The sequence below is a fragment of the Odocoileus virginianus genome, chromosome 23, assembly GCF_023699985.2.
Source record: "Odocoileus virginianus isolate 20LAN1187 ecotype Illinois chromosome 23, Ovbor_1.2, whole genome shotgun sequence".
In the NCBI taxonomy this organism is placed as follows: Eukaryota; Metazoa; Chordata; class Mammalia; order Artiodactyla; family Cervidae; genus Odocoileus; species Odocoileus virginianus.
The window spans coordinates 26,907,733-26,934,000 of record NC_069696.1 but is presented as its reverse complement, the minus strand read 5'-3'; the positions used below and the strand labels follow the sequence as shown (position 1 = coordinate 26,934,000).

Here is a 26,268-nt window from a genome sequence, read left to right as displayed (position 1 = left end):
AATTATAAATATATATGCACCCAACATAGGAGCACCACAATATGTACAGCAAACGCTAATGAGTATGAAAGAGGAAATTAATAGTAACACAATAATAGTGGAAGACTTTAATACCCCACTCACAACTATGGATAGACCAACTAAACAGAAAATCAACAAGGAAACACAAACTTTAAATGATATAATGGACCAGCTAGACCTAACTGATATCTATAGGACATTTCACCCCAAAACAATCAACTTCACCTTTTTCTCAAGTGCACACCGAACCTTCTCCAGAATAGATCACATCCTGGGCCATAAATCTGGTCTTGGAAAATTCAAAAAAATGGAAATCATTCCAGTCATCTTTTCTGACCACAGTGCAGTAAGATTAGATCTCAATTACAGGAAAAAAATTGTTAAAAATTCAAACATATGGAGGCTAAATAACACGCTTCTGAATAACCAACAAATCATAGAAGAAATCAAAAAGAAATCAAAATATGCATAGAAATGAATGAAAATGAGAACACAACAACCCAAAACCTATGGGACACTGTAAAAGCAGCACTAAGGGGAAGGTTCATAGCATTACAGGCCTACCTCAAGAAACAAGAAAAAAGCCAAATAAATAATCTAACTCTACATCTAAAGCAATTAGAGAAGGAAGAAATGAAGAACCCCAGGGTTAGTAGAAGGAAAGAAATCTTAAAAATTAGGGCAGAAATAAATGCAAAAGAAACTAAAGAGACCATAGCAAACATCAACAAAGCTGAAAGCTGGTTTTTTGAAAAAATAAACAAAATTGACAAACCATTAGCAAGACTCATTAAGAAACAAAGGGAGAAGAACCAAATTAACAAAATTAGAAATGAAAATGGAGAGATCACAACAGACAACACTGAAATACAAAGGATCATAAGAGACTACTACCAGCAGCTCTACGCCAATAAAATGGACAACTTGGATGAAATGGACAAATTCTTAGAAAAGTATAACTTTCCAAAACTGAACCAGGAAGAAATAGAAGATCTTAACAGAGCCATCACAAGCAAGGAAATCGAAACTGTAATCAGAAATCTTCCAGCAAACAAAAGCCCCGGATCAGATGGCTTCACAGCTGAATTCTACCAAAAATTTAGAGAAGAGCTAACACCTATCCTACTCAAACTCTTCCAGAAAATTGCAGAAGGTAAACTTCCAAACTCATTCTATGAGGCCACCATTACCCTAATTCCAAAACCAGACAAAGATGCCACAAAAAAAGAAAACTACAGGCCAATATTACTGATGAACATAGATGCAAAAATCCTTAACAAAATTCTAGCAAACAGAATCCAACAACATATTAAAAAAATCATACACCATGACCAAGTGGGCTTTATCCAAGGAATGCAAGGATTCTTTAATATCCGCAAATCAATCAATGTGATACACCACATTAACAAATTGAAAGATAAAAACCATATGATTATCTCAATAGATGCAGAGAAGCCTTTGACAAAATCCAACACTCGTTTATAATTAAAACTCTCCAGAAAGCAGGAATAGAAGGAACATACCTCAACATAATAAAAGATATATATGACAAACCCACAGCAAGCATCACCCTCAATGGTGAAAAATTGAAAGCATTTCCTCTGAAATCAGGAACAAGACAAGGGTGCCCACTCTCACCACTACTATTCAACATAGTGTTGGAAGTTTTGGCCACAGCAATCAGAGCAGAAAAAGAAGTAAAAGGAATCCAGATAGGAAAAGAAGAAGTGAAACTCTCACTGTCTGCAGATGACATGATCCTCTACATAGAAAACCCTAAAGACTCTACCAGAAAATTACTAGAGCTAATCAATGAATAGAGTAAAGTGGCAGGATATAAAATTAACACACAAAAATCCTTTGCATTCCTATACACTAACAATGAGAAAACAGAAAGAGAAATTAAGGAAACAATACCATTCACCATTGCAACAAAAAGAATAAAATACTTAGGAGTATATCTACCTAAAGAAACAAAAGATCTATACATAGAAAACTATAAAACACTGATGAAAGAAATCAAAGAGGACACAAACAGATGGAGAAACATACCATGTTCATGGATTGGAAGAATCAATATTATCAAAATGGCTATTCTACCCAAAGCAATCTATAGATTCAATGCAATCCCTATCAAGCTACCAACGGTATTTTTCACAGAACTAGAACAAATAATTTCACAATTTGTATGGAAATACAAAAAACCTCGAATAGCCAAAGTAACCTTGAGAAAGAAGAATGGAACTGGAGGAATCAACCTGCCTGACTTCAGATTCTACTACAAAGCCACAGTCATCAAGACAGTATGGTACTGGCACAAAGACAGAAATATAGATCAATGGAACAGAATAGAAAGCCCAGAGATAAATCCACGAACCTATGGTCACCTTATCTTCAACAAAGGAGGCAAGGATATACAATGGAAAAAAGACAACCTCTTTAACAAGTGGTGCTGGGAAAACTGGTCAACCACTTGTAAAAGAATGAAACTAGAACACTTTCTAACACCATACACAAAAATAAACTCAAAATGGATTAAAGATCTAAATGTAAGACCAGAAACTATCAAACTCCTAGAGGAGAACATAGGCAAAACACTCTCCAACATGAATCACAGCAGGATCCTCTATGACCCACCTCCCAGAATATTGGAAATAAAAGCAAAAATAAACAAATGGGACCTAATGAAACTTAAAAGCTTTTGCACAACAAAGGAAACTATAAGCAAGGTGCAAAGACAGCCCTCAGATTGGGAGAAAATAATAGCAAATGAAGCAACAGACAAAGGATTAATCTCAAAAATATACAAGCAACTCCTGAAGCTCAATTCCAGAAAAATAAATGACCCAATCAAAAAATGGGCCAAAGAACTAAACAGACATTTCTCCAAAGAAGACATACAGATGGCTAACAAACACATGAAAAGATGCTCAACATCACTCATTATCAGATAAATGCAAATCAAAACCACAGTGAGGTACCATTACACGCCAGTCAGGATGGCTGCTATCCAAAAGTCTACAAGCAATAAATGCTAGAGAGGGTGTGGAGAAAAGGGAATCCTCTTACACTGTTGGTGGGAATGCAAACTAGTACAGCCACTATGGAAAACAGTGTGGAGATTTCTTAAAAAACTGGAAATAGAACTGCCATATGACCCAGCAATACCACTTCTGGGCATACACACTGAGGAAACCAGATCTGAAAGAGACACGTGCACCCCAATGTTCATCGCAGCACTGTTTATAATAGCCAGGACATGGAAGCAACCTAGATGCCCATCAGCAGATGAATGGATAAGGAAGCTGTGGTACATATACACCATGGAATATTACTCAGCTGTTAAAAAGAATTCATTTGAATCAGTTCTAATGAGATGGATGAAACTGGAGCCCATTATACAGAGTGAAGTAAGCCAGAAAGATAAAGACCATTACAGCATACTAACACATATATATGGAATTTAGAAAGATGGTAACGATAACCCTATATGCAAAACAGAAAAAGAGACGCAAATGTACAGAACAGACTTTTGGACTCTGTGGGAGAAGGCGAAGGTGGGATGTTTCGAGAGAACAGCATGTATATTATCTATAGTGAAACAGATCACCAGCCCAGGTGAGATGCATGAGACAATTGCTCGGGCCTGGTGCACTGGGAAGACCCAGACGAATCAGGTGGAGAGGGAGGTGGGAGGAGGGGATCAGGATGGGGAATACATGTAACTTCATGGCTGATTCATGTCAATGTATGACAAAACCCACTGCAATGTTGTGAAGTAATTAGCCTCCAACTAATAAAAATAAATGAAAAAGAAAAAAAAAATCTAAGTCCACCTTCAAATAACACTATACTGCTCCACTTTATAAGAGTATATTCTCAAGTCAGCCTTGCCATTCCTTGTGAGAATGCTGTCAGTCATTTCAGTTATCCATATGTTATAATCACCCCAGATAGATCAATGAGACAGAAAATCAATAAGGAAAGAGCATACCTAAATAGCACTGTAGACAAAATGGTCCTAACAAAATATAGAATATTCCACCCAAGACCACCAAAATACACATTCTTCTCAAGCACACATGGAACATTCTCCAGCAGAGATCATATGTTGGGTCACAAAGCAAGCCTTAACAAATTTAAGAACATTGATATCATGTCAAGCATTTGTTCTCTCCACAGTGGTATAAAACTAGAAGTTAATAGCAGGAAGAAAATGGGAAAATTCACACATATGTAGAAATTAACATACCCCTGGACATAAAAAATATGTCAAGACGAATGAAAATGGAAACACAACTTACTGAAACTTATGGAACATGGCAAAAGCAGTTCTAAGAGGGAATTTTATAGTGATAAACATATACATTAAGAGAAAGATCTCAAACAACCTAAATTCAAAGAATTAGAAAAAAGAACAAACTAAGCCCTAAGATAACAGAAAGAAGGAAATAACAAATATTAAAACAGAAATAAATGAAAGAGACTAGAAAGACAGCAGGGAAAATATCAGTGAAACTAAGAGTTGATTTTTTAAAAAATAAGCAAAACTGGAAAACTTTTGACTAACCAAGAAATTTGAGAGGACTCAAATAAAATTATAAATGAAATAGGAGGCATTACAACTGGCACCACAAAAATACGAAGGACTGTAAGAAGCTGCTATGAAAAGTTATAGTCCAATGAATAGAATAGCCTAGAAGTAGATAAATTCCTAGAAACATATATCTTACCAAGATTGGACTCTCAAGCAGCAGCTGGTAAAGAAAGTTGTTTAATTGCTTCCAGGGAGAAACTGTGAGAAGGCTGTTTTGCCAGCTTCCTCTGCACTGGATCCTGAGGGAATAGGGTTGGCAAGTGCTCACCTGCCCTTAACAATTTCTTTTCTGTTTGCTACAGTCTTTGGGTCTGAGATGTGCAAGCCCGATTGGCTCTCAGAGTTGGGTGTTTTGGGGGCCCATTTCTTGGGCGGAAGTCTCAAAAGAGAGGGTGCTAAATGTGAAGTCCAAACCCTTCACTCTTCAGGAAGAAGCTGGTGTTTGCGAGTTTCTTCTTGGGTGTTCGGTACTGTGATGGAGGTGGAGTTTATAGTGAGAGTGTGTCTCAGCCTTTCCTACCGGTTTCAGCATGGGTATTTTCCCACTTGTCTGATGTTTAGGAATCACTCAGATAGTTTCTGAATTTCTTTTAAAGAAAATTGCTATACATCTGTTGTGTCTGTGTGGAGTTCAGCAGTATCTTGTGTTACCATATTGGTTGATTCCACATCTTATGTGATGGGCTTCCCTGGTGGTTCAGTGGTAAAGAATCCACCTGCAATGCAGGAGACACAGGAGATGCAGGATCAATTACTGTGTTGGAAGATCCCCTGGAGGAGGAAATGACAACCCACTCCACTATTCTTGCTTGGAAAATCCCATAGACAGAAGAACCTGGTGAGGTACAGTCCATGGGGTTGCAAAGAGTCAGACAGGACTGAGCATGCACATGCATGTCTATGTGATCCACTTTATAAATGTTAATTTGACAAATTCATAACACATGTCAACAACCTGTCAATGATGAATGAAAAAAAATGTATATATATGTGTGTGTGTGTCACTAAGTTTTGTCTCATTCTTTTTCTACTCTATGGGCTGTCCATGGGATTGTCCAGGCAAGAATACTGGAGTGGGTTGTAATTCCTTCTCCAGGGGATCTTCCTGACCCAGGAATCAAACCCATGGCTCCTACTGTGTCTCTTGTATTACAGGCAGGTTCTTTACTGCTGAGCCACTGGGGTACTCCTACATAGATATATACAGTGGAATATTATTTAGCCATAAGTAGGAAGAAATCCTGCCATTTGCAACCACATGAATGAAACTTAAGGGCATTATGCTAAGTGAAATACACTGAAGAGAAAAAAATACCACACGATTTCACTTACACGTGGAATCTTAAAATAAACAACAAAAAAGGATTAATAGAGTGTGCATTGATGGTTGCCAGGGGCTAGGGAGTAAGGCAAATAGATGATGTTGGTCAAGGGGTCCAAACTTTCAGTTATAAGATACATTAAGTTTCTGGGACCTAATGTACAACATGGTGACTGTAGTTAGCAATACTGTATTGTATTGAAATTGTATTGTATTGAAACTTGAAAATTGCTAAAAGAGTAAGTCTTAAATGTTCTCACCACACACACACATACACAGGATGGTAACTGTGTGAGGTAATGGATGTATTGACTAACATTATTGTGGTAATCATTTTGCACTATATACATATTTCAAATCATCATGTTGAATACCTAAAACACACACAATGTTATATGTCGAGTATAGCTCAGGTCAAAGCTATGGTTTTTCTGGTAGTCGTGTTCAGATGTGAGAGCTGGAGCATAAAGAAGGCTGAGCACTGAAAAATTGATGCTTTTGAACTGTGGTGTTGGAAAAGACTCTTGAGAGTCCTTTGGACTGCAAGGAGAGCAAACCAGTCCATCCTAAAGGAAATCAGTCCTGAATATTCACTGGAAGGACTGATGCTGTAACTGAAGATCCAGTAATTTGGTCACCTGATGTGAAGAGCCGACTCATTGGAAAACACCCTGAGGCTGGGAAAGGTTGAAGGCAGGGGGAGAAGGGGATGACAGAGGACGAGATGGTTGGATGGCATCACTGACTCAATGGACATGAGTTTGAGCAAGCTCTGGGAGATGGTGGAGGACACGGAAGCCTGGTGTGCTGTAGTCCTTGGGGTCGCAAAGAGTCGGACATGACTGAGTGACTGAACAACAATAAGGAAATCTCAATAAAGCTGGAAAATCATAAAGCATAATAAAATAAATATGTAATTCAGGTATATAGAGAAAAATAAAATTGGTTAATATTAGAGTTCACCCATTCTCTCCTCAGCTGTTTCAAGCATATTCACCCACTCTCAAAGACATTCTTTATTTCTGTTACTGATTGCTAACATTTCTTTCTGATTCCCTTAATGTTTCCATATTTCTACTGACATTACCTAGCTAGTCTTTCATATTGTGTACTTTCCCCATTGCAGCCTTTCATATGAATCATAGCTATTTAAATTGCCTGTCTGATAATACTAACATCTGTGTCATATCTGAGTCTGTATCTGATGATTGCTTTGTCTCTTCAGATTCTGCTTTTTCTCATCTTTTGTTATGCCTTGTAAAACTAGATACGTTATTGAGTAATAGGTGCTGATACATACAGGTTTTTAGTCCGAAGATTCATGTTAATCTTGCTAGGAATTGGGCTGTTTCTTGTAGCAAGAGGTATCAGAGACCTCAAATTCATCCGATGTCCTTGTATTTAGTTTGGAGACTTCATTTTGTATTGCTTCTCAGAGGACATCTGTGTCTTGTACCTTTTAAATGTGTAATCCACTGTTACTATGCTAGCAATATGTTGGTGTGTGGCATAGGGTGTGGAAGACAGAGAACATTCTAAAATCTTCAAAGTCTTGATCTTTTAGTTGGCTCTCGGGAATATTGGCTCTCTCTCTTGGCCTTCACAAGTGTTTGTCTCTCCTACGTGGTATATAGCTTTCTTCCTCCTGCTTTTACTTTCTTTCTGCCTGCAGCATTCACTATGTTTCCTTGATGTTATCTCCCCTGTTGACTAAGGGAGAGTTTCCCCCCTTAGATGACACAGAGAAGTTGGAGTGGAGCCGAGTTCCCTTCTCCCTGTCATTTAGTATTGCTTTCTGGGCAGAAGTCCTTCCTACTGGAATAGCCCTTTCCTAGGGAGAAAGGGTTTCACAATGGCTATTCTCCTATCAGGGCCACATGGGGATTCTTCCCGAATCCTCAGATCCGTTCTGTGATTTCTGCAGGGAAAGTGTGTCCTACACTCCCACTCATCATGATTACAATCTCCATTGACTACTATCTCACATTGGTTCACACAACCTCCAACAGCTTTCTAAATTAGTAGTTAATTGTTCCTGTTCGTTTATGGCATCCAGCAGCTTTTGCTCCAGGCAAACCATTATCAGGTGTGTATACCTCTTCAGATTCTGGATGTTTGTCCTATCTCAGTTCTCTTGAGAGGCCTAAGAAAAGGCATTGATTTTGTTTGGCCAGTTTGTCTTATGAGGAAAGTGAAAGTGTTAGTGGCTCAGTGTCTGACTCTTTGCAACCCCATGGACTATAGCCCGTCAGGCTCCTTTGTCCATGGAATTCTCCAGGCAAGAGTACTGGAGTGGATAGCCATTTCCTTCTCCAGGAGATCCTCCCAAGGATTGAACAAGATCACCCGCATTGCGGGCAGATTCTTTACCATCTGAGCCACCAGGGAAGCCCATTTTATAAGGAAGGGGTTGGCAACTTCTAAGTTTTTTAACATGTCAGTGCCGAACATATATTTTCTTGACTAAGATTCCCTACTCCCGGGCACACAGAAAGTAAGTCACAATGAGGACTGAAGGTCTCCTCGTATTTGGCTTTGGGTAATGGAAATGAAGCAAAGACTCCAGTATAATCTATACTCACACATGGTATTTATGGGAGATATTTTGGCAGGAGTTTTTGTAGAAACGAGTAACTCATTTGGTGATTAGAAGGTAGGGTTTGAGAATAGGCTAACAGAGGTATTGTTGGAGAATTACATAGAATAGCTTGATTGGGGTGGAGGGACTGACAAGGATTAGTAGGAACCAAAGCTGGAAATATTACATGTCCAGAGTACATTTGGACTAGGACATGTGTGATCACATTCTGTGATATCCATTTTGTAAAGGATAACAGCAAATATATAATCAATCTAGCAAAGAGTATTAGATAAACTGAAAGGACTCCGGGCTATAGTGTCAAGCTCAAGATTTAGTGTCTGACTAGAAATGGAGAAACTGAGGAAGGCTTGTTTGGGCCATCGTTATGTCCCAATGATAAAATAAGACCTTTGGGAGATGAGGTACAGGTGTCTGGCCTATAACATGAAGAATCTGAAATGCAACCAGAACTCACAATGGACATTAGATTTTAGAGTCATTAGATTTTGGAGTCATCCACATGGAGTCTATAGCTGAAATTTTGAATAGAGATGTGGTCTATGGGAAGAACAAGAATAGGGGTAAGAACCTTTGGGAATGTGCAAATTTAAGGGGACTGGAGAAAAGAAGTTGCTGCAGGAAAGCAAGAAAGATGGGAGTAAAGCCAGGACAAGATGTTAAGGAAATTAACGTAGAAGAGGATCCTTTTTCCTTCTAACTTATGTCTGGCCTATGGGGCTTCCCTGGTGGCTCAGAGGTTAAAGTGTCTGCCTGGAATGTGGGAGACCCCAGTTCGATCCCTGAGTTGGGAAGATCCCCTGGAGAAGGAACTGGCAACCCACTCCAGTACTCTTGCCTGGAGAATCCCATGTAGGGAGGATTCTGGTGGGCTACAGTCCATGGGGTTGCAAGGAGTCGGACACAACTAAGGGACTTCACTTTCTATGTCTGGCCTATAGGGGCAGTCTTTGAACTATACAGGTTCACTCAGCCCTGACAGAGAAACAACTTCCTATATAGCACAGTATGAGTGGCCTGCTTCTTGCTAGAGTTTTACCTAAACTCTTTTTATAGTGGAAATAGATGAAAATATTCTACAGGAAATGGTTAGTGTTTATTAGGTAAGGGTCCACATGTGTGAGCTCATGCCCCATTCTTGGAATCTAACCAGGTAGGAGAGTGATTTGTGGTGGCTATAAAATTGTAATAATAGCCAAATTTAGTATACAAAACCACCATGACCTCAGAGGTAATTGCAAATGATTTACTACAAATCAATATATAACCTCCACAGTACACAAATTCACTCAGACATCTCTGTTTGTATGTATGTGCTGTCTGTATCCATACATGAAGGACAGCAGGATGCTCCACAGGATGCATATTTGGTGGCTTGTTTCTTTCACTGATTGCACTGTCAGTGTCTAAAGGAAATCGGGCAATGTTTGGTAAATCTCTTCTAAAATGATAAGGCAGTTTTCATCAAGTTTGTGAAATGTAATTTTATTAATAGAAGGGCATGTCTTACCAGACAAACTATCCCCAAATAAATAAAGTTTCAGCATCATTAAAAGCACACAAATACACAACTTTACAGAGTACAATACAAAGTCAATTTTGATGATGTTCTTACTTGCATTGACTAAAAATCTGAGAAAGACTGTAATCAATCTCTAAATAATGATTCCGCATAAAGAGGAAAAGTAGAGCACAGTTATTTCATAGAAGGTTTCAGAGTGAGAGTTTGAGTGCTTTAAAAGATATTAGACAGATCACAAATTAAATCACACTCTGTTAACATTACAGCATGGAATTGTAGTTAATCAAAAATAAAAGTTAAAACAGCTGACGAAGGCTGCATATGTTCTTTTCCAACATAACACTACTTTCTACTTTTGGCACGAGTTGATAATCTTTTCCATGAGTAGGAAAATGTGCTCTGCAAACTCTCGGAGGGCACCACGGCCTCCACTGCTTTTGCAAATATATCCAACAGCCTTCTGGGCAGCGGCACAGGCATCAGCGGGAACACCGCTGAGGCCCACTTTCTTCAAGCACTCCTCATCAGACACTTCATTTCCTATTAAGTCGAAGAAACACTGGTTGAATATTTAAAGAGATAAGGAATATTCTTTCTAAATAATGCAAAGAGCAGTCAATAAACAGTTCTGGCAACTTCAGACACTGCATATAAGAATGCTACAGATTAGATGGAACAAAATGAGTTAAAGTATTTCTATGAATAGTAAATACTTGAGGTCTAGTGTTTTTTCTTAAGCAATTCAACATAAATGCTTATCAATTAGAGGAGAATGGAGTATCCTCTCTGTGTGTCATGCCTATTACAGGTACTAGAAATTCTACATATAAATTATAATTATTTAAACTTTTTTATGAAGGAAAATTTCCAATAAGCAAGAACCCCAAATTTATGTGGAATAATTATTAATGTTTTGCCTTATTTATCAATATTTTTATCCATTCCCTGTGAAGTTTTTTGAAGGAAAGGGAGAAGGAATTCCCAGACAACATACTTAAGCCATAAACACTTCATCATCTCCCTATAATACATATTTTTAAGAAAGGGACACATTATCATCCAACTAACAAAATCAACAGTAATTCCTTACTATCATCTAATAACCTAGTACACGCTCAAACATCCTCAGCTGTCTCAAAACTGTCTTTTCATAGTTGATTTATTTGAATCAGAAACCAAAAAAGGTCCACATATTGCATTTTGTTGATATACATCTTCAGTCTCCCTTTAATAGCTCTGATTTGTATGCTGCTTGATAAATAATTATCATCACACTGACCTAAATATATCCTGCTCCCTGCCTTGCTTTTAGTCTCTCTACCTCCCTCTCTTATCTTTCCTTTGATTGGATAAATTTCAGAAACCCCCAGGACCTAACATTCACCTTTCTGAATACAACTATTACTATAATATAGACCAAATACTACTAATAAAATGTTGGTTAAGAGTGTTTACTTTAAATTTGTTCTACATGTATCTACTGAAAATTTTAATTATTAAATGTATGGAAATTTGAGTTGTTTTCAGTGAAAGATAATAAATATTAAAGTATCTCTTTGCATAATTATGGCTTTCCATTATTATGGCTGAAAAGAAGGATACCAACCAAGATATGCCACTTCTTTCCAGCACAGGCCCATTTCTTTTCTCCATTCATCTACAACCGCAAGCTTATCTGGCACATTGACTTCCATTTTGCAATCCAGTTTTAAGGAGGAGAGGGTCTGCTTTGAACAGGCCCTTTCTGAGATTAACCTCACCTAAAAAATAAAAGGGCAAAGTGAGAAAACAGACATCACTCACAATAAAATAATACCTTTTAAATAATACAAATCACAAGTGAGTAGTCCTTTGAAGGACTAGTTAAGAAAAATCAACTAACTTATTTTAAAATGATGAAGTTTCAGCAGATTTTATTTCTAGTAGTCCAATAAAGGTGAAAGACTGTTTTCCACAGTGGAAAGTAATCTATTTACAGGTAAAAAAATAAAACATACATTGTCTATTAGCAATCTAAGATTCCCCTTTAATTCATTTTATTCAGAGGAAAGTCTATAACTTGTCTTTTGACCTGCTCAGGAACACGTATTTAAGATCTCTAATGAACCATAATAAATCATCTTAAACTTCATTTTTGAAAATACAAATAATTAAAATATTCAATTGTAAGAATCAGTTCAGTTCAGTTACTCAGTCATGTCTGACTCTTTATGACTCCATGGACTCCAGCACATCAGGCCTCCCTGTCCATCACCAACTCCCTGAGTTTACTCAAGCTCATGTCCATTGAGTCGGTGAGGCCATCCAACCATCTCATTCTCTGTCATCCCCTTCTCCTCCTGCCTTCAATCCTTCCTGGCATCAGGGTCTTTTCCAATGAGTCAGCTCTTCGCATCAGGTGGCCAAAGTATTGGAGTTTCAGCTTCAGCATCAGTCCTTCCAATGAATATTCAGGACTGATTTCTTTTAGGAGGGACTGGTTGGATCTCTTTGCAGTCCAAAGGACCACAAAAATAAGCTACATTTTAAAAAAAATCCATCTGACATTTGCTTTCTTCCAAATGCTGACACCTATTTTCTATGAAATCTTTCTGGTTGCAAAATGCTATGGGAAATATTAGGTAGCACCTATTTAAAATAATATGTTCACATTCATTAAATAAACAAGAAATCTATTTGTTGATAGATTCCTAATTCTATTCACCTAAAAGTAAAAACAGTGTAATTTTCTAGGCATGTCAAGGCTAAATTTGAGACACTTTAATTGATAATACTAAAAATGTAAATCTCTTATTTCAGTCACATATACCTTGACCCAATCTTGAAAAACATTGCTATGTTCAGGGGGCACATACCTCAATACCACTTTTCTTTAATAAACTTATCCCAATAGCATCTTTTATATCATAAGATATTATTTCTTTTTGGTCTCCTGATACATAAATGTGGCCATTGGTGAGACATCCATCAATATTGCAAACAAAAAGTTTTATCTCCTTCAGTTTCTCTTTGCCAAAATAACCGTATCTAAAAGAAACCAAAACAGACCTTTGAATCCAAGTGTGAAACTAATCACTCCCTCTCATCTGGCTAACACCAATAAACTTGATAATTCATTCCCATCCAATTATTCAAACATTGTCTTTTCAAGTTACTTCACACAGACTTCAGCTTATAGTGCAAGAACGTAAGTGTGGTCCAACCAAACTATGTGGTTCTGAAGCTACTGAATAAGCTATCTATAGGCAAATTTTATGTATATGTCTTCCTCACATAAGCAAAATATTACGAAAGATTCTAAGATGTTTGGAGGATCAGAAATCAGTGTCTAAAAGTGAATTTAAATGGATCTACTAAAAATAATTTATGATCTAGTGCAAAGGCTATGAGGTCTTTTTTTCACCTTAATACTCTTTGTTCTGCAATAGGCCAATCAATGTCCACATCGATGTCCACACTGTGCTCGGCTCTCATCTCGTAGTACGCCATCTTCCCACCCTAAACACATTACAAGCGCCATGAGGACTGTTGTCAACATGCGTTCACGCTTATCAACAAATTTATTAAAATACAGAACAATGAATTCACTGCTACAGTACTAAGAAAAATGAACAACCCAACAATATCAGACATACAACAAGCAATTTCTTTTGGAGGGGAGAGCTTCATATACTTCTTACCCCTTTTAAAATGCTACCTACACAGTTCAAGTTCCCATTTTTCAGAATTCTATTTTAACATTGAATGAGAGTAGAAATAATACATATTCTCCAGGGTTCTGACCACAAGGAATTTTCTGAGAATCCTTAGTTGTATCCCCTTTGTTCTGGTAAGTCTCTCCCATCATCATCCAAAAGTAGCAGTGTAAGTATTTTGGGAACTGTTCCTATTTGCAGTAGGGGTCAGACTGGGGAGGAAAGGAACTGTAACATCTATTGCACAGAACTGATCCCTGAGGCACAGACAGGAGTCAACAATAACCGAATGGATCACAAGTGGGCAAAAGTAAGAGCAATGAGCGTCATGATCCTGGCGTATGCATAGGGCAAGAAGGTTGAGGCGCTTCTTGTGATTGTAATCACTGAAAAGTCAAGATCAATTGCTGGAAATTTACATTTTTCACAGTTGTCAATCTCTTTAGAAATCTTGTTACAATGAGGAACTTCTATTTTTCTCCACGCTTAGGAAAGGGTCAAATTACACTCCCCCTTAGCAAAGAGCATAGGGAGAGTTGTACCTATAGATGTCAAATCTAATTTTTCTAAATACTCAAACTTAACTGAACAGCTAGTCTACGGTTTGCCTACTGACCAGAAGACTGGAAAATTTCTTCCCCTTAGAGAATGAGTCACATTAGAATTTTTACTATAAACAGTAGAGTTTGCGGGTTTTAAAATGCTATTTTTTGAGTAACATAAGGATCTGAATTAAAATCCTAACAATGCCATTTACAACTTGTTTTTGCTTTGAGCCAATGACTTCATTTTTCAGAGCTGCCATTCCTCCTCTGAAACAAAACTAGGAACATGCACTTTATTTCATTATATAAGATAACCTATGTAGTATTTCATATGATCAACAGTAGGTGTTGAATCAACAATACCTATAACTAAAATGAACAAATAGTGTAGGATATGACCATGTAAGCTCTAAAGCTGAGAGAGGCATCCAACCCACTTATTATAAAATGAGAACACTTACTGTAAAAGGAGAGCACTAAGATTCGGAACAGATAAAATGATATATTCAAGGTTAAGTAGTTACAGATAGAGATATTACTATAATCTGGTTTTCCTGATGCCCAGGTTGCTGCTCTTTTGCCTCTATTATACTGCTGAATTTTTTTTTTTTTTTTGGTCTCTTTTAAAAGCCGTAAAGATTATTTAACTGTACAACCACAACTTGACAATAATACAACCATGGATTAAAAACAGAGTTTTGAATGAAATAATATGAATACCACAACATAAGTAGAATACTCAATAGTTGATTTCTTATCTTAATGTTAGAACTGTAGCAGAATCCGTCGCATATTCACTGAATGTATCCCAGATCGGTTTGGGGTAAGTGTGACAGATAAATGCCTCAGATGGTAAATCTTGTCAGTTACTCCTTTTCCTCTCGGGGTTGACACTTTCCTTTATGAACACTGCCGTACTGCTTTTCTTAGAACTCAAAGTACATACATAAAAGGGTTTAAAAGATTTTTTCCAAAACGAGAGCACAAACCTGTAAGTAACCCATCTCTATCAAATGTCTTTTAGCAAAATAAAACGAGCCATTTTCATATAATTCTCCATCCCAGTCTTGTCGACGAGGTCGTTTAGCTGGATTCAAATTCAGAGGCTCAGTCATTTCACGAACTAAAGGCAAAAAGCTACAATAAGTCCCAGGTACTCTGAACACTGAAATAGTTCATTCAGTAATTTTCTTAAAAAAGCAAACAAAAATAAACTCAAAATGTAGAATATTTCTGTTTCTAAATAAACAATTTAGAAGATTTTTTTAAAGGAACAAAACCTCTGATAACAACTCTCAGATGATATATTGATAATAATTCTGATAAATAATTCTGATGATTTATCTTTGCCTTTCAATAATAATAATAATAAGAGGAAAATAAAGTATCTTATGGAGAAATCCTGAATAATTAAGGTTTTAAGGGATTCATACAAATATAATGCTTTGGGAGGACATAAAAGCAACCTTAGTTGCCAAAGAACTGAACTTGTCATAAAATACTGATATTCAATATTTGAGCCCTTTAAATCTATTGCACACTATGTGCTTCTATAGAAATACAATGTGTGTATTATTTATCTAATGTGGTTGAGAAACATTTATGGAATTACTGAAAAATGACTTATGGAGTTACTGAAAAATGACTATTTCCTCATTAAATTACTGAACCTTACATATTGATGGGAAATGCTTATATAATGTATGAAACATTCTTCCTAGTAATTTAAAAACTAATATAAAATATACATAACAATAAATTATGTTTATTATCATTAGTAATAATGAAGGCCAAACAATACCAACATTAAGTATACCATGATATAATAAATGAAGCCTTTCTATTAAAGGTCCTATAGTATTTTTCTCCACTGAATCTTCACATGTGATTCCAAGGCTGTTCCTGAAGTCCCAAGATCACACCCTCCCATAGTATCCTTATACTTTTCTTTTTAGGCCTGAACTGTCCTAGTAAATATGTATCTCATACACGGTTTATAGTTATTATGTATTTTAATAACATTTCATTACTGATATTTAAAATGCTGACATCATTAGACCATACACTCTGTAAGCAGTAAGTCCCAGCAGCCAGATCCAAGCATGCATAGAGGAGACACCTGACAAATACATTAATACTTGCTTAATTCTAAAGTGAAAAACTTGTGACATCTGACTATGTCACAGAGTACATTTTATAGTACTGTTCTTAATGGTTGTAAAGTATTTGATTTTATGGATAATCTAGTTTTGCAGGGTATTTAAGTGGATTTTTTCTCTCCATTATTGGCATACTGCTCTATAATTTCTTTCCTAGAAATGCAACCTGGGGGCTGGCAGAGTCAAACCTATGTACATTTTATTAATAGCATACTATAGTACATACTGGAATTCCCTTGCCTTTTCGCTAAACTTTTTGCAAATTTGTATTTGTTGATATGTGTAGGTATTTTCCAACCCTTTTTAACTTTAATCATATAAAACTTTATCATATAAAGCTCAACATTCAGTTTAACACTGGGTTTCCTTGACTTATTCAAAAGTGTGCTTTTCAAGCTTTAATTCTTCCTATATTTTATTTTTGATATTTAGTGGTGGTGGTTTAGTCACTAAGTCGTGTCTGACTCTTGAGACCCCATGGACTGCAGCCTGTCAGGCTCCTCTGTCCATGGGATTGTCCAGGCAAGAATACTGGAGTAGGTTGACATTTCCTTCTCCAGGGGATCTTCCTGACCCAGGAATTGAACTTGGGTCTCCTGCATTGCAGGCAGATTCTTCACTGACTGAGCTACGAGGGAAACCCCTTGATATTTAGTGAATAAGTTCAAAATATTATATATATAAAACAATGAACTTGCTACAGAGAAGATATTCAACAATTGTTTATTGAATGAAATCAATAAACTAGTCATTGATATATTTTATTAATTTTGATGACATTCACATTTAGAGACTGAAAATCATTTTCTGCCCATAACTTTGTCTTCTTATCTTAATAGCTCTTTTGTGGACCTTCTCCATTTTTACTGCATCTTCCTTACTATCTCCTTTAAATCAAACACACGTTACAGACAATTGGCCCAGTTTTCCTACCCTCAACAAATGTCAGGACTGAACAGAAATCATACTGCCTTTCTTCATGTATGTTTCATTTACCTATTTGTTGGTAATTCTGTTCTTTGTGACATATTTTGCTAGTTTGTCTGGAGAGAAATAAGGCTCTAACTAAATGTTACGGTACTCTTTTGGCATAAGAAGTTGTGAACTTTGCGAAGCAATTCTACAGATTCATTCTTGAGGTTCTTTGGAACTTTTTGGTGGAAGACTTCTATTCCCACCATTCTATATGATTCATAGGTAGAACAACACAAAAGTATCTGCTCTAGAAAAATGGCATATTTGCCTCAAAATACAAATAGAGGGTTAAAATAATCCTTTGTAAAAAGAAAGAGAATTAACTTGGTTTCTGTTGTTTTGTCTCAACAATCACAAGATTCAGAACTGATTATAAATGTTATTATCTATTATAGTGATAAAAATCCCACGTTCTATTTTACTGCTCCCTTTTTAACTCTCCTACTCCTAAAGAATATTTACATAAGAAAAATTAATTTTCCGTAAGATGAGCTAAAATAAAAATCAATACAACAGATTACCTCCTTTCTGAATTTCACCCCATCGAAACTGATGCCGTCTCACAACAGAGAAAACAGAATCGTATCCTTCTTCTCGAATCATTTCTGCAACTTTTTGAAGATCAGTAGGATGTAAACATGGAGAAGTAGCTTGAATATTTCCTACAATGTCAACCTCTTAAAAAGACAAGACAAATGAAAAGAACATCAAAATGAAGTTCTTTGCAAGCAAGTAATACTAAGATCTAAATTCAAATGTTAAACAAGTGTTGTGAAATGAGTAACAAGTTGGAAATTACATAAAATTTTGAATAAACTATTAGTCAAATTCATACCATTGTGATAATTAAGAAATTCTATGATGGCATCTAGTGAGGTAGAACTGTCTTTTGAAGCTTCAGAACTTCTTCGGTGAACTTGTGCACCAAACTGTTTGGCCACATTCTCAATTTCATCATGGTCTGTTGAAACCCATACACTGTACAGATATTAAAAAAAAAAAAAAAAAAAGCCAAATCACTAAAAAAAAAAAAAAAAAAGATAAAAAGGAGCTCTGCAACCCCCAAAATACAGTTTATATAATGTTAGAATAGTTTTTGTACCATCAAAATAATGTTACAGATTCAAAGCAATATAAAATTTAGAGAAAAATAAAGAATTTTCTATGGAGACCACATTTTTAAATGCTTGAAATATAAATGTGGTCCCAGATGTAATATTTATATTTATATTATATATAACATATATATACATATTGTTTACACAGCCCTAGATATTTTATAAAATTAGCAAAAATGGGTATTTTTAAGGATAATGGTTTATTAAAAATACTAGTAACACTGGAAGTTCAAATCTAAAGGAAATAAAGAAGATACTATTTCTTTTTTCCCATCAAAATCCAAAACATTGTATAGTTAATATGCCTGCTGAGAAAAAAAATGGATGTGTCTTAGCCGAATCGCAAGGCTGAGTTTCAAGCTTAGTAAAGACATATGCCCAAAACAGTCAGACAAGCCAACTGCTTTTTGGGCGGGATGGGGGCAACTAACAATGGGTACATAAATATCTGAACACAGAATCAACTGGGTGAAGCCATCAATAACAATAAAGTTGTGGAGAAAATGACTTGACTGGCTCTGGAGAGCTTAGTGTAACAGCTCTATTAACCACACCTTACAGAGCTGACCTTTTGCACTTTGTAAGGTGATAGCTCACAGTAAAATATAAAACATTATTTGAGAGATGCACACTAGTCTCTACTGAAGTTTTCTCAACCTTTATAAATTTCCATTGCTAGAAACAGAATGTTTTACTCTAGCCACAATGCTTTTAGACTGACATTCCACAAAGACTTCTGAATGCCTTCTTTTGTATATGCACATACAGTTGATCCTTAACCAACACAGTTTTGAACTGTGTGAATTTTTTTCAATAAATGTATGGGGAAAATTTAAGGAGATCTGCAACAGTGTGAACTAAATTGCAAACTGTGCAGCCTAGTACTATCAGAAAAAATAAAGTTAGGTATGCTATGAATGCATGAAACGTATGTAGATAATGGGTTTCCCTGGTGGCTCAGATAGTAAAGAATGTGCCCACAACGCAGGAGACCTGGGTTTGATCCCTGGGTCAGGAAGATCCACTGAAGTAGGAAATGGCAACCCACTCTAGTATGCCTGACTGGAGAATTCTGTGGACAGAGGAGCCTGGCAGGCTACAGTCCATGGGGTCACAAAGAGTAGACATGACTGAGTCTTTCACTTTACTTTACTTTCATGTAGATAATAGTCTACCTTCACATGGGTATAAGATGAATGATACTTAATATAAAGCTAATAATGTTGCAGCATCTGCCTACAATGAGGGAGACCCAGGTTCAATCCCTGAGATGGGAAGATCTCCTGGAGAAGGAAATGGCAACCCACTCCAGTACTCTGCCTGGAAAATCCCATGGATGGAGAAGCCTGAGGTCACAAAGAGTCGGACACGACTGAGCTACTTCACTTTCACTTTCAATAATGTTGCACTTTTGGCTTTTAAAACATGGAACAATGTTTCTGACACTGTACTATGAATATGACTGTAATACTGTATACCATAAAATTTTTATAACGATTCATTCATTAGTGTGTGTGGGCTAGGCTACCATGAAGCAATCATACTGATATAGACCACCATTATTATTGTTTAGTTGCTAAGTCCTGTCCAACTCTTTGTGACCCCAAGGACTGTAGCCTGCCAGACAACTCTGTCCATGGGATTTCCCAGGCAAGAATATTGCAGCGGGTTGCCATTTCCTTCTCCAAGGGATCTTTTTGACCCAGGGACCGAACCCTGGTCTCCAGCATTAGCAGCTGGGTTCTTCACCACTGAGCCACCAGGGAAGCCCTAGACTACCACAAAGCAATCATATAGCTGCTTCTTTGTTATCAATGCCTAAATCATCACACCTGTAGATAAACATGAATTTCGTTTTCACAATATCTTTTCATTTTTGATGTTCAGTGTTAGTAACATATATAACATCTACAGTGTTTTATATCATATAAGACAATATTGATGTAGGTACTGATAGATGATTCATCTTGTAAACAAAGTAAAATTGTGATATCAATATAGCTAAGTACTATAAATGTATTTTGTCTTCCTTATGATTTCCTTGATAACATTTTCTTTTCTCTAGCTTACTTTACTGTAACATACTATATAATAAATATATAAAATGTGTCAATAAAAAATGAAAATAAATAAAACTAAATAAAGCATAATGTGTCTCAGATATAGAGAACTAGTGGTTACCAGTGGGGAGAGGGAAAGAGGGAGGGCCAATATAGGGGTAGGGCGAAAAAAATCAGATTACATGAAATCATGTGTACACAACTTTTGAAAACTGTAAAACACTACAGAAGTTAAAGAATTTTTTCTTCAATTAAAAAAAAAAAATTTAAAAAGTCGGATGCTCAGTTGTGTCTGACTTTTTATGACCCCATGAACTGTAGCCTGCCAGGCTCCTCTATCCGTGGAATTCTGCAGGCAAGAATACTGGAGTGGGTAGCCATTCCCTTCTCCAGGGGATCTTCTCAACCCTGGGATCAAACCCGAGTCTCCTGCATTGCTGGAAGATTCTTTATCATCTGAGCCACCAGGATAGACTTAAAATAAAAAACAAACAAAAAAAGTGTTTATGATATTAGGAAGGGTTTGGTCAACAGTAGGGTACTAGTAGTTAAGTTCTGGGAGATCAAAAGATGATCTGGGACTTCTGACTGCCCTGGCTGAGGAGGGGAGTTGGCACCCCAATCCTCATATCATTCAAGGGTCAACTGTATTTCTTTCACTCCTTTCATTCAATATCTACTGAATGAAAGAGAAACTGCATGTTTCAAACATCTATGCTCAACCGTCAAGAGTGAAAAGAAAGAAACTCAAGAAAAATTCCTAACAGCTCTAGATTTAAGAAATTCCCTTTACTATTGGCAGAAGGAAGATTGAAACCTAGAGATAAAGTCAATAAACCCCCATCTTGCCCCTTAATTTTTTTCAGAGGAAGCCTAATAAACAAGATGAGCCATTGGCTAGAGGTCAAGTGTGTTGTATCTACTCATGTCATTCTGCAAAAGGCAGAACACAGAAGCCCTCATTTTCCTCCACTGCAAAATAGGAAATAGTTTTGGGATAAGTTTTTTACTGGAAAATGTCACAAAGGTATACAACAAACTGAAGTACCAATGAAAACTCAGTAAATTTTTTAAAGAGAGGATAAAAGGAGGGTGGTGATGGTAATAAAGTAAAAAGTAAACCGTAAAAGAGACCAGTCTTTTGACATCTAATTAAATCACTAACTGAAATAAATTACTGAAGCCGTTTACTTTAATATCCTGATCTTTACCGTAATAAACATTCAACACTTCAGGATTCAGTGATCTTTTGGAAATGCTTAAAGGTAAATAAAAACAGAGGTTTGCCTATGTTTCTTCTTTCATTATTCATTCATTCCTTCTTTCATGAAATGGAAATGACTCCTGACTGCGCTGTCTGTTTTAGGCCCTTCCCTGGACACCAGGGATGCAAAATCCAGACATGAGAAATTCTCAACCTACTAGCAGAAATAGAGAATGGCCAGGAAGCAATAACTGACCTTTCTATAATGCTTTACTTTTTACAAAGTATTTTTATAGTGCCTGCTATATAACAGGTGCTCAATATATACTTGCTGAATGAATGAAACAGTAAATGGTTAAGAGCATGGACTCTGAAGGAAGGGCTTTAAGTCTTGGCTCTACCACAAGCTAGTTATATGACCCGAGGCCAAATCTCCCTAAGCCTAAATGTTCACTAAAACAGAGGTGACAATGACAACAATTACCAAATATGGTTGTTATGAAAAATCAACCTAAACCACAATATAGAATGTTTAGTAAGTAATAGCTATTGAAAGTAATAGGAATGGTGATAAAGGAACAGTTGACAGTCTCATTTAATCCTCACACTAGCTCTGTTTGAAGGAAAACTGAAGTTTTGCTTTCAGACCTTCAAAGGTCCAAACGTTTAATTTATATGTATTATGTAAGGCAATGGCACTATGAATATGAAAACAACATCCTACATGTACACTTAAAATACAATGATCATTTATTACATCATCATAAGGAAGTCAATCATTTCCACTCAGCTAAGGGGCATCATTACATTAGCAAGCGCAAGAGAAAAGGATGAGCAAATGAACAAATAGGCCTTTTTAATAAAATTTAAAGTCAAGTATAAAGTAAACATCAAAGTGGAATGCCAATGGCTTTAGCCTCAAATGAAGTCATACTACATCTAACAGGATGAACAGGAATATCAACCATGATCCCTATAACAGAAACTTCAAATCATAAACTGCCATTTCAAGGACAACACAGCCCAGGCCTTTCACTAATCATAAATCCACACCCTAAAAGTGAAACCAACACTTGTGTTTATTTTTCACAAGTATATTAGGCAACATGTAAAAAAATCAATTCACTTACACAGCATTCAACCACTGTTGAAAACCAAGCTTTTACAAACTCAGCTCTCACAATGACTTTTTACTAAATGAAAATAATATCTCAGCAATATTTTCTTGACAGTTAACTATGTAAGTTAATGGGCAAAGTTAGCAACCTTGAAAGTATTGTTAGCTTTGATTCTAAGAAGGCTAGAAACTCAATTAAGTCAAAATGATTTTGGACAAAGTAATCTCCAGACCTGAAATACAAATCAGATGAGCTACAGTTTTCTCCAATTCCTTCACAGGGTAGATAGAATTTCTGAAGAAAGTAGAAGGTGAGAAGCAGGAAGGCTGCTCCAAACTGACTACAGCTTCAGAATAAGTCAATTAAATTCAAACCTACCCCTTTGGGGTGGTAGATTAGACCTCAAAGGGAAGAGAATGAATGGATAATCACAAGCTTCCTAAATTAACTGCTGAAGGAGGGTGTATAGGGGCTATCTGCCAGAAAGAAGGTAAATCCTCCCGGCAGCATTGAGCACTCCTTTTATGGGGCTGGAATGATCCTAAGAACAAGGCCTTTAAGCCATTAGAAACCATGATGGAGTCTGGTTGACGACAGAGGCTTGGAGAGAGTTGTTATGTGTAGAAAGTTTTGCAGTTTTCAGCAAAACCACCCCCATACCATAAAAGGGAGAGCCTTAGAGGAACCAAGAAACAGAGGATTATGGTGATCAAGTGCACCATCCCCTTACTTTCTTTTTCTTAAAAATATGAATTACTACCTGATACAGTACAGTATATTAACTATCTTCTCCCTATTATAATGGCAGCTCCGTCTATGGATGGACCCTACTGCTAAACTTCTGGTTAAGGACACATAACAGTGCCTGTCACATAGTAAGTAGTCAATAAATATTTGTAGAATGAATGAATCATTTTTGCTCTTGAATTTGTATCTCAAACACACCCTACTTTTTTTAGGTTAAGCCAGTTTGAAAAGGGTTTCCTGACATATGCAATCAGAGTTGTAAAGGAGTTCTGTTCTCAAATCTATTAAGAATGTGATTTTGATCTCTGGTTTATGTCACAGAAACAGGGTTTTATTACATCACTACTAACTTAGATGCACCTTCTCTCGATCCTTTTTTGTTGTCCAGTGTGTACCTTTTGTAAGGAGGTAAAAATGTCCCAAAGTCTGTGAGTTTCACAGGGAAAGAACCACGTCACAGTCATCTTGTAATCCCCTTGGATGTGTATGGCAGAAACTCAGCCTCAGTGTTTACTGAATTGAACCAAATCCCCAAGTCTTTGCCTATCTCTCCTCTGCACACTTCCTGTTACATTACTGTTATTAATATCTTTGTGTGCAGGCTCCTATTCACCCAGCACCACCCAAGACTTCCTTTGGATAAAAACATCAAGAAAATTAGTAAATTTATACTATTTTGGTATCTCCCTTGTAAACATGTTCAGTTAAATGAAAATCATTTATCCACATATTAATGTATGTAATTAATATGCTCCAGAGACAGCCATCTCTTTAAAAACCAAAACTTGAAAATCAAAAGGTGAAGATAATTTACTTTTCACGGGGAACAAATTCAAGCACAATTAGGCTGAAATTACCATGTGTAAATTCATTCTTGGCACAAAAAGCCTCCTCCCTTTTATGAATGACATAACTCCTGACTAACATGGCATATGGCCATGTCTCTTAAATGATGCACAATTAAAACCGTCCTTAGGGCAAACGAGGTTCCAAAGGTATGATCAAATCTTTTAGAAGCGTTTCATCAAACAGCCCCGCGGTACGCTTTTCCAGTGTCTCGCACCCAGGTACAAATGTGGGCAGCCTTCTAGATTGTGCTGACTCACAACAGGCTTAGAGTATTTTCCAAAGGTCAGAAAAGGATCTCCAAGCTGAGCTGGAAATGAGAAAAGCCTTGACATCCCACTCCATTCATGAACCTGACGCCTCCTTAATCGATCAGCACCAGGTGGGTAACAGACGCTGAGCAACAGGGGAAAGCTAGTGGCCTCCGTCTAAAGGAGTTATTATCGCAGACGTTTCACAAGGCTGGCCTCCTTGCCTTTACCCTAAGAGGTCAACCTGGGCCGTGCAGACTTTTGAGAAGAGGAAATCTCCCTTTTTACGGGTGTCAATTCTCAAGAGCTGGGGCAGGAACAGTCCCAAGTTCATGGCTACTAGCAGTTACGGAACAAGGAAGAAACTGGAGCCCCGCCTCCCCCGCGGGCAGCCGGGGCCCAGGCACCCTGGACCTTGTGCACCCCTTCCGGGGGCCGCTGTCCCTGGAGCCCTGGCCCCTCCGGCGGCCCGGCTCCCCCTCTCGACCCCCGCCCAGGCCGCGCCGCCCACTCTCGCACATGCGCACCTCTGGAAGACCCCCGAGTCCAGGGCCGCACGCAGGACCCAGCCAATGAGCGGGACCCCCGCCAGGTGCTTAATGTTCTTCAGGGGGATGCCCTTGCTGCCGCCCCGGGCCAGGATGAGGGCCGCCATATGCGGGGGCTTCTCCACCCCTCGGCCCTGGCCGCCGCGGGAGTTGCGCTGTAGCTTCGGCGGCCGGCCCCGAGAGGGTCGCCCCCGCGGGTTGGAGACGGAGGTGGCGGCCCCCTTCTCCACCGAGTCCATCTTCCTCCCACGCCTTCTCCCCAGCTTCTCCACATCCGGGAGCTCTTGTCTCGCCACCTCAGCTCGGCGCCGCCCGATCTCCCCGCCCGACTGCCCGCGGGGGTGGCTGTTCCCGGCCCCGCCCACCTCCGATCCCGCCCCCCCCCCTCGCGGGGCACGCCGGGAGTTGTAGTCCGTGAGTCGCGGGGCCAGTAGGTTCCGCCTGCACGACCCCCAAGCCAAAGTCTGGCACCGATAGCCCCGTCCTAACTGGAAGGCTTCTGCGGAGCTTGATATTGTATGGACACTAATAAAATAGGCAACATGGACACTAATAAAATAGGCAACTTGGACAACAAATAGTCCTTCTGCTGAAGAATTTCCCCATTAGAAATTGTAGTGGGTTTCCCACATCACACCCTGATGCACCCTAACTCGAAACAATTTTCATTTAAAAATTTAAGTGTCCGTTTTTCTGCTATGCTACCGACTCCTTGTTTCTAAGAGATGACCTCATTCGAATGTCCTCCAGGCCCTTTAAATTCAACATTTTAAAAACAGCTCTGCCTATGAGCTCAAACTGCTTCTATATTTGCATTTACCTTTTCTTTCTTTTTTTTTTAAATTGAGATATAATTGACATGTAACATGTTCATTTCAGGTGTACAATGTAGTGATTCTGTGTTTGTGTATAGTGAGATATGATCACTACAATGGGAATATT

At 37.7% G+C, this 26,268-nt stretch overlaps 1 protein-coding gene across 1 annotated transcript; it reads right to left on the bottom strand.

Annotated features, from left to right (window-relative positions):
• Window positions 1–9,996: 9,996 nt before the first annotated feature.
• On the bottom strand, window positions 9,997–25,666 carry CMAS (cytidine monophosphate N-acetylneuraminic acid synthetase). Its single transcript, XM_020893670.2, has 8 exons — window positions 25,306–25,666; window positions 18,270–18,412; window positions 17,956–18,111; window positions 15,290–15,423; window positions 13,464–13,558; window positions 12,916–13,087; window positions 11,667–11,820; window positions 9,997–10,600 (listed from the first exon to the last, which is right to left on the bottom strand). Exons 1-8 carry the CDS (start codon window positions 25,563–25,565, stop codon window positions 10,410–10,412), a joined length of 1,305 nt encoding a protein of 434 aa, XP_020749329.1. The 5' UTR covers window positions 25,566–25,666; the 3' UTR covers window positions 9,997–10,409.
• Between the last annotated feature and the right edge of the window lie 602 nt (window positions 25,667–26,268).

What these genes read in the sequence shown, in the direction of transcription:
- CMAS (XM_020893670.2), bottom strand. Translation starts at nt 25,565, where the DNA reads ATGGACTCGGTGGAGAAGGGGGCCGCCACCTCCGTCTCCAACCCGCGG. An exon ending in GGGTGAAATTCAGAAAGGAG is followed by an intron (nt 15,424 to 17,955) that starts GTAATCTGTTGT and finishes TTTTGCCTTTAG; the next exon opens with TTCGTGAAATGACTGAGCCT. An exon ending in GAAAGAAGTGGCATATCTTG is followed by an intron (nt 10,601 to 11,666) that starts GTTGGTATCCTT and finishes TCGACTTAATAG; the next exon opens with GAAATGAAGTGTCTGATGAG.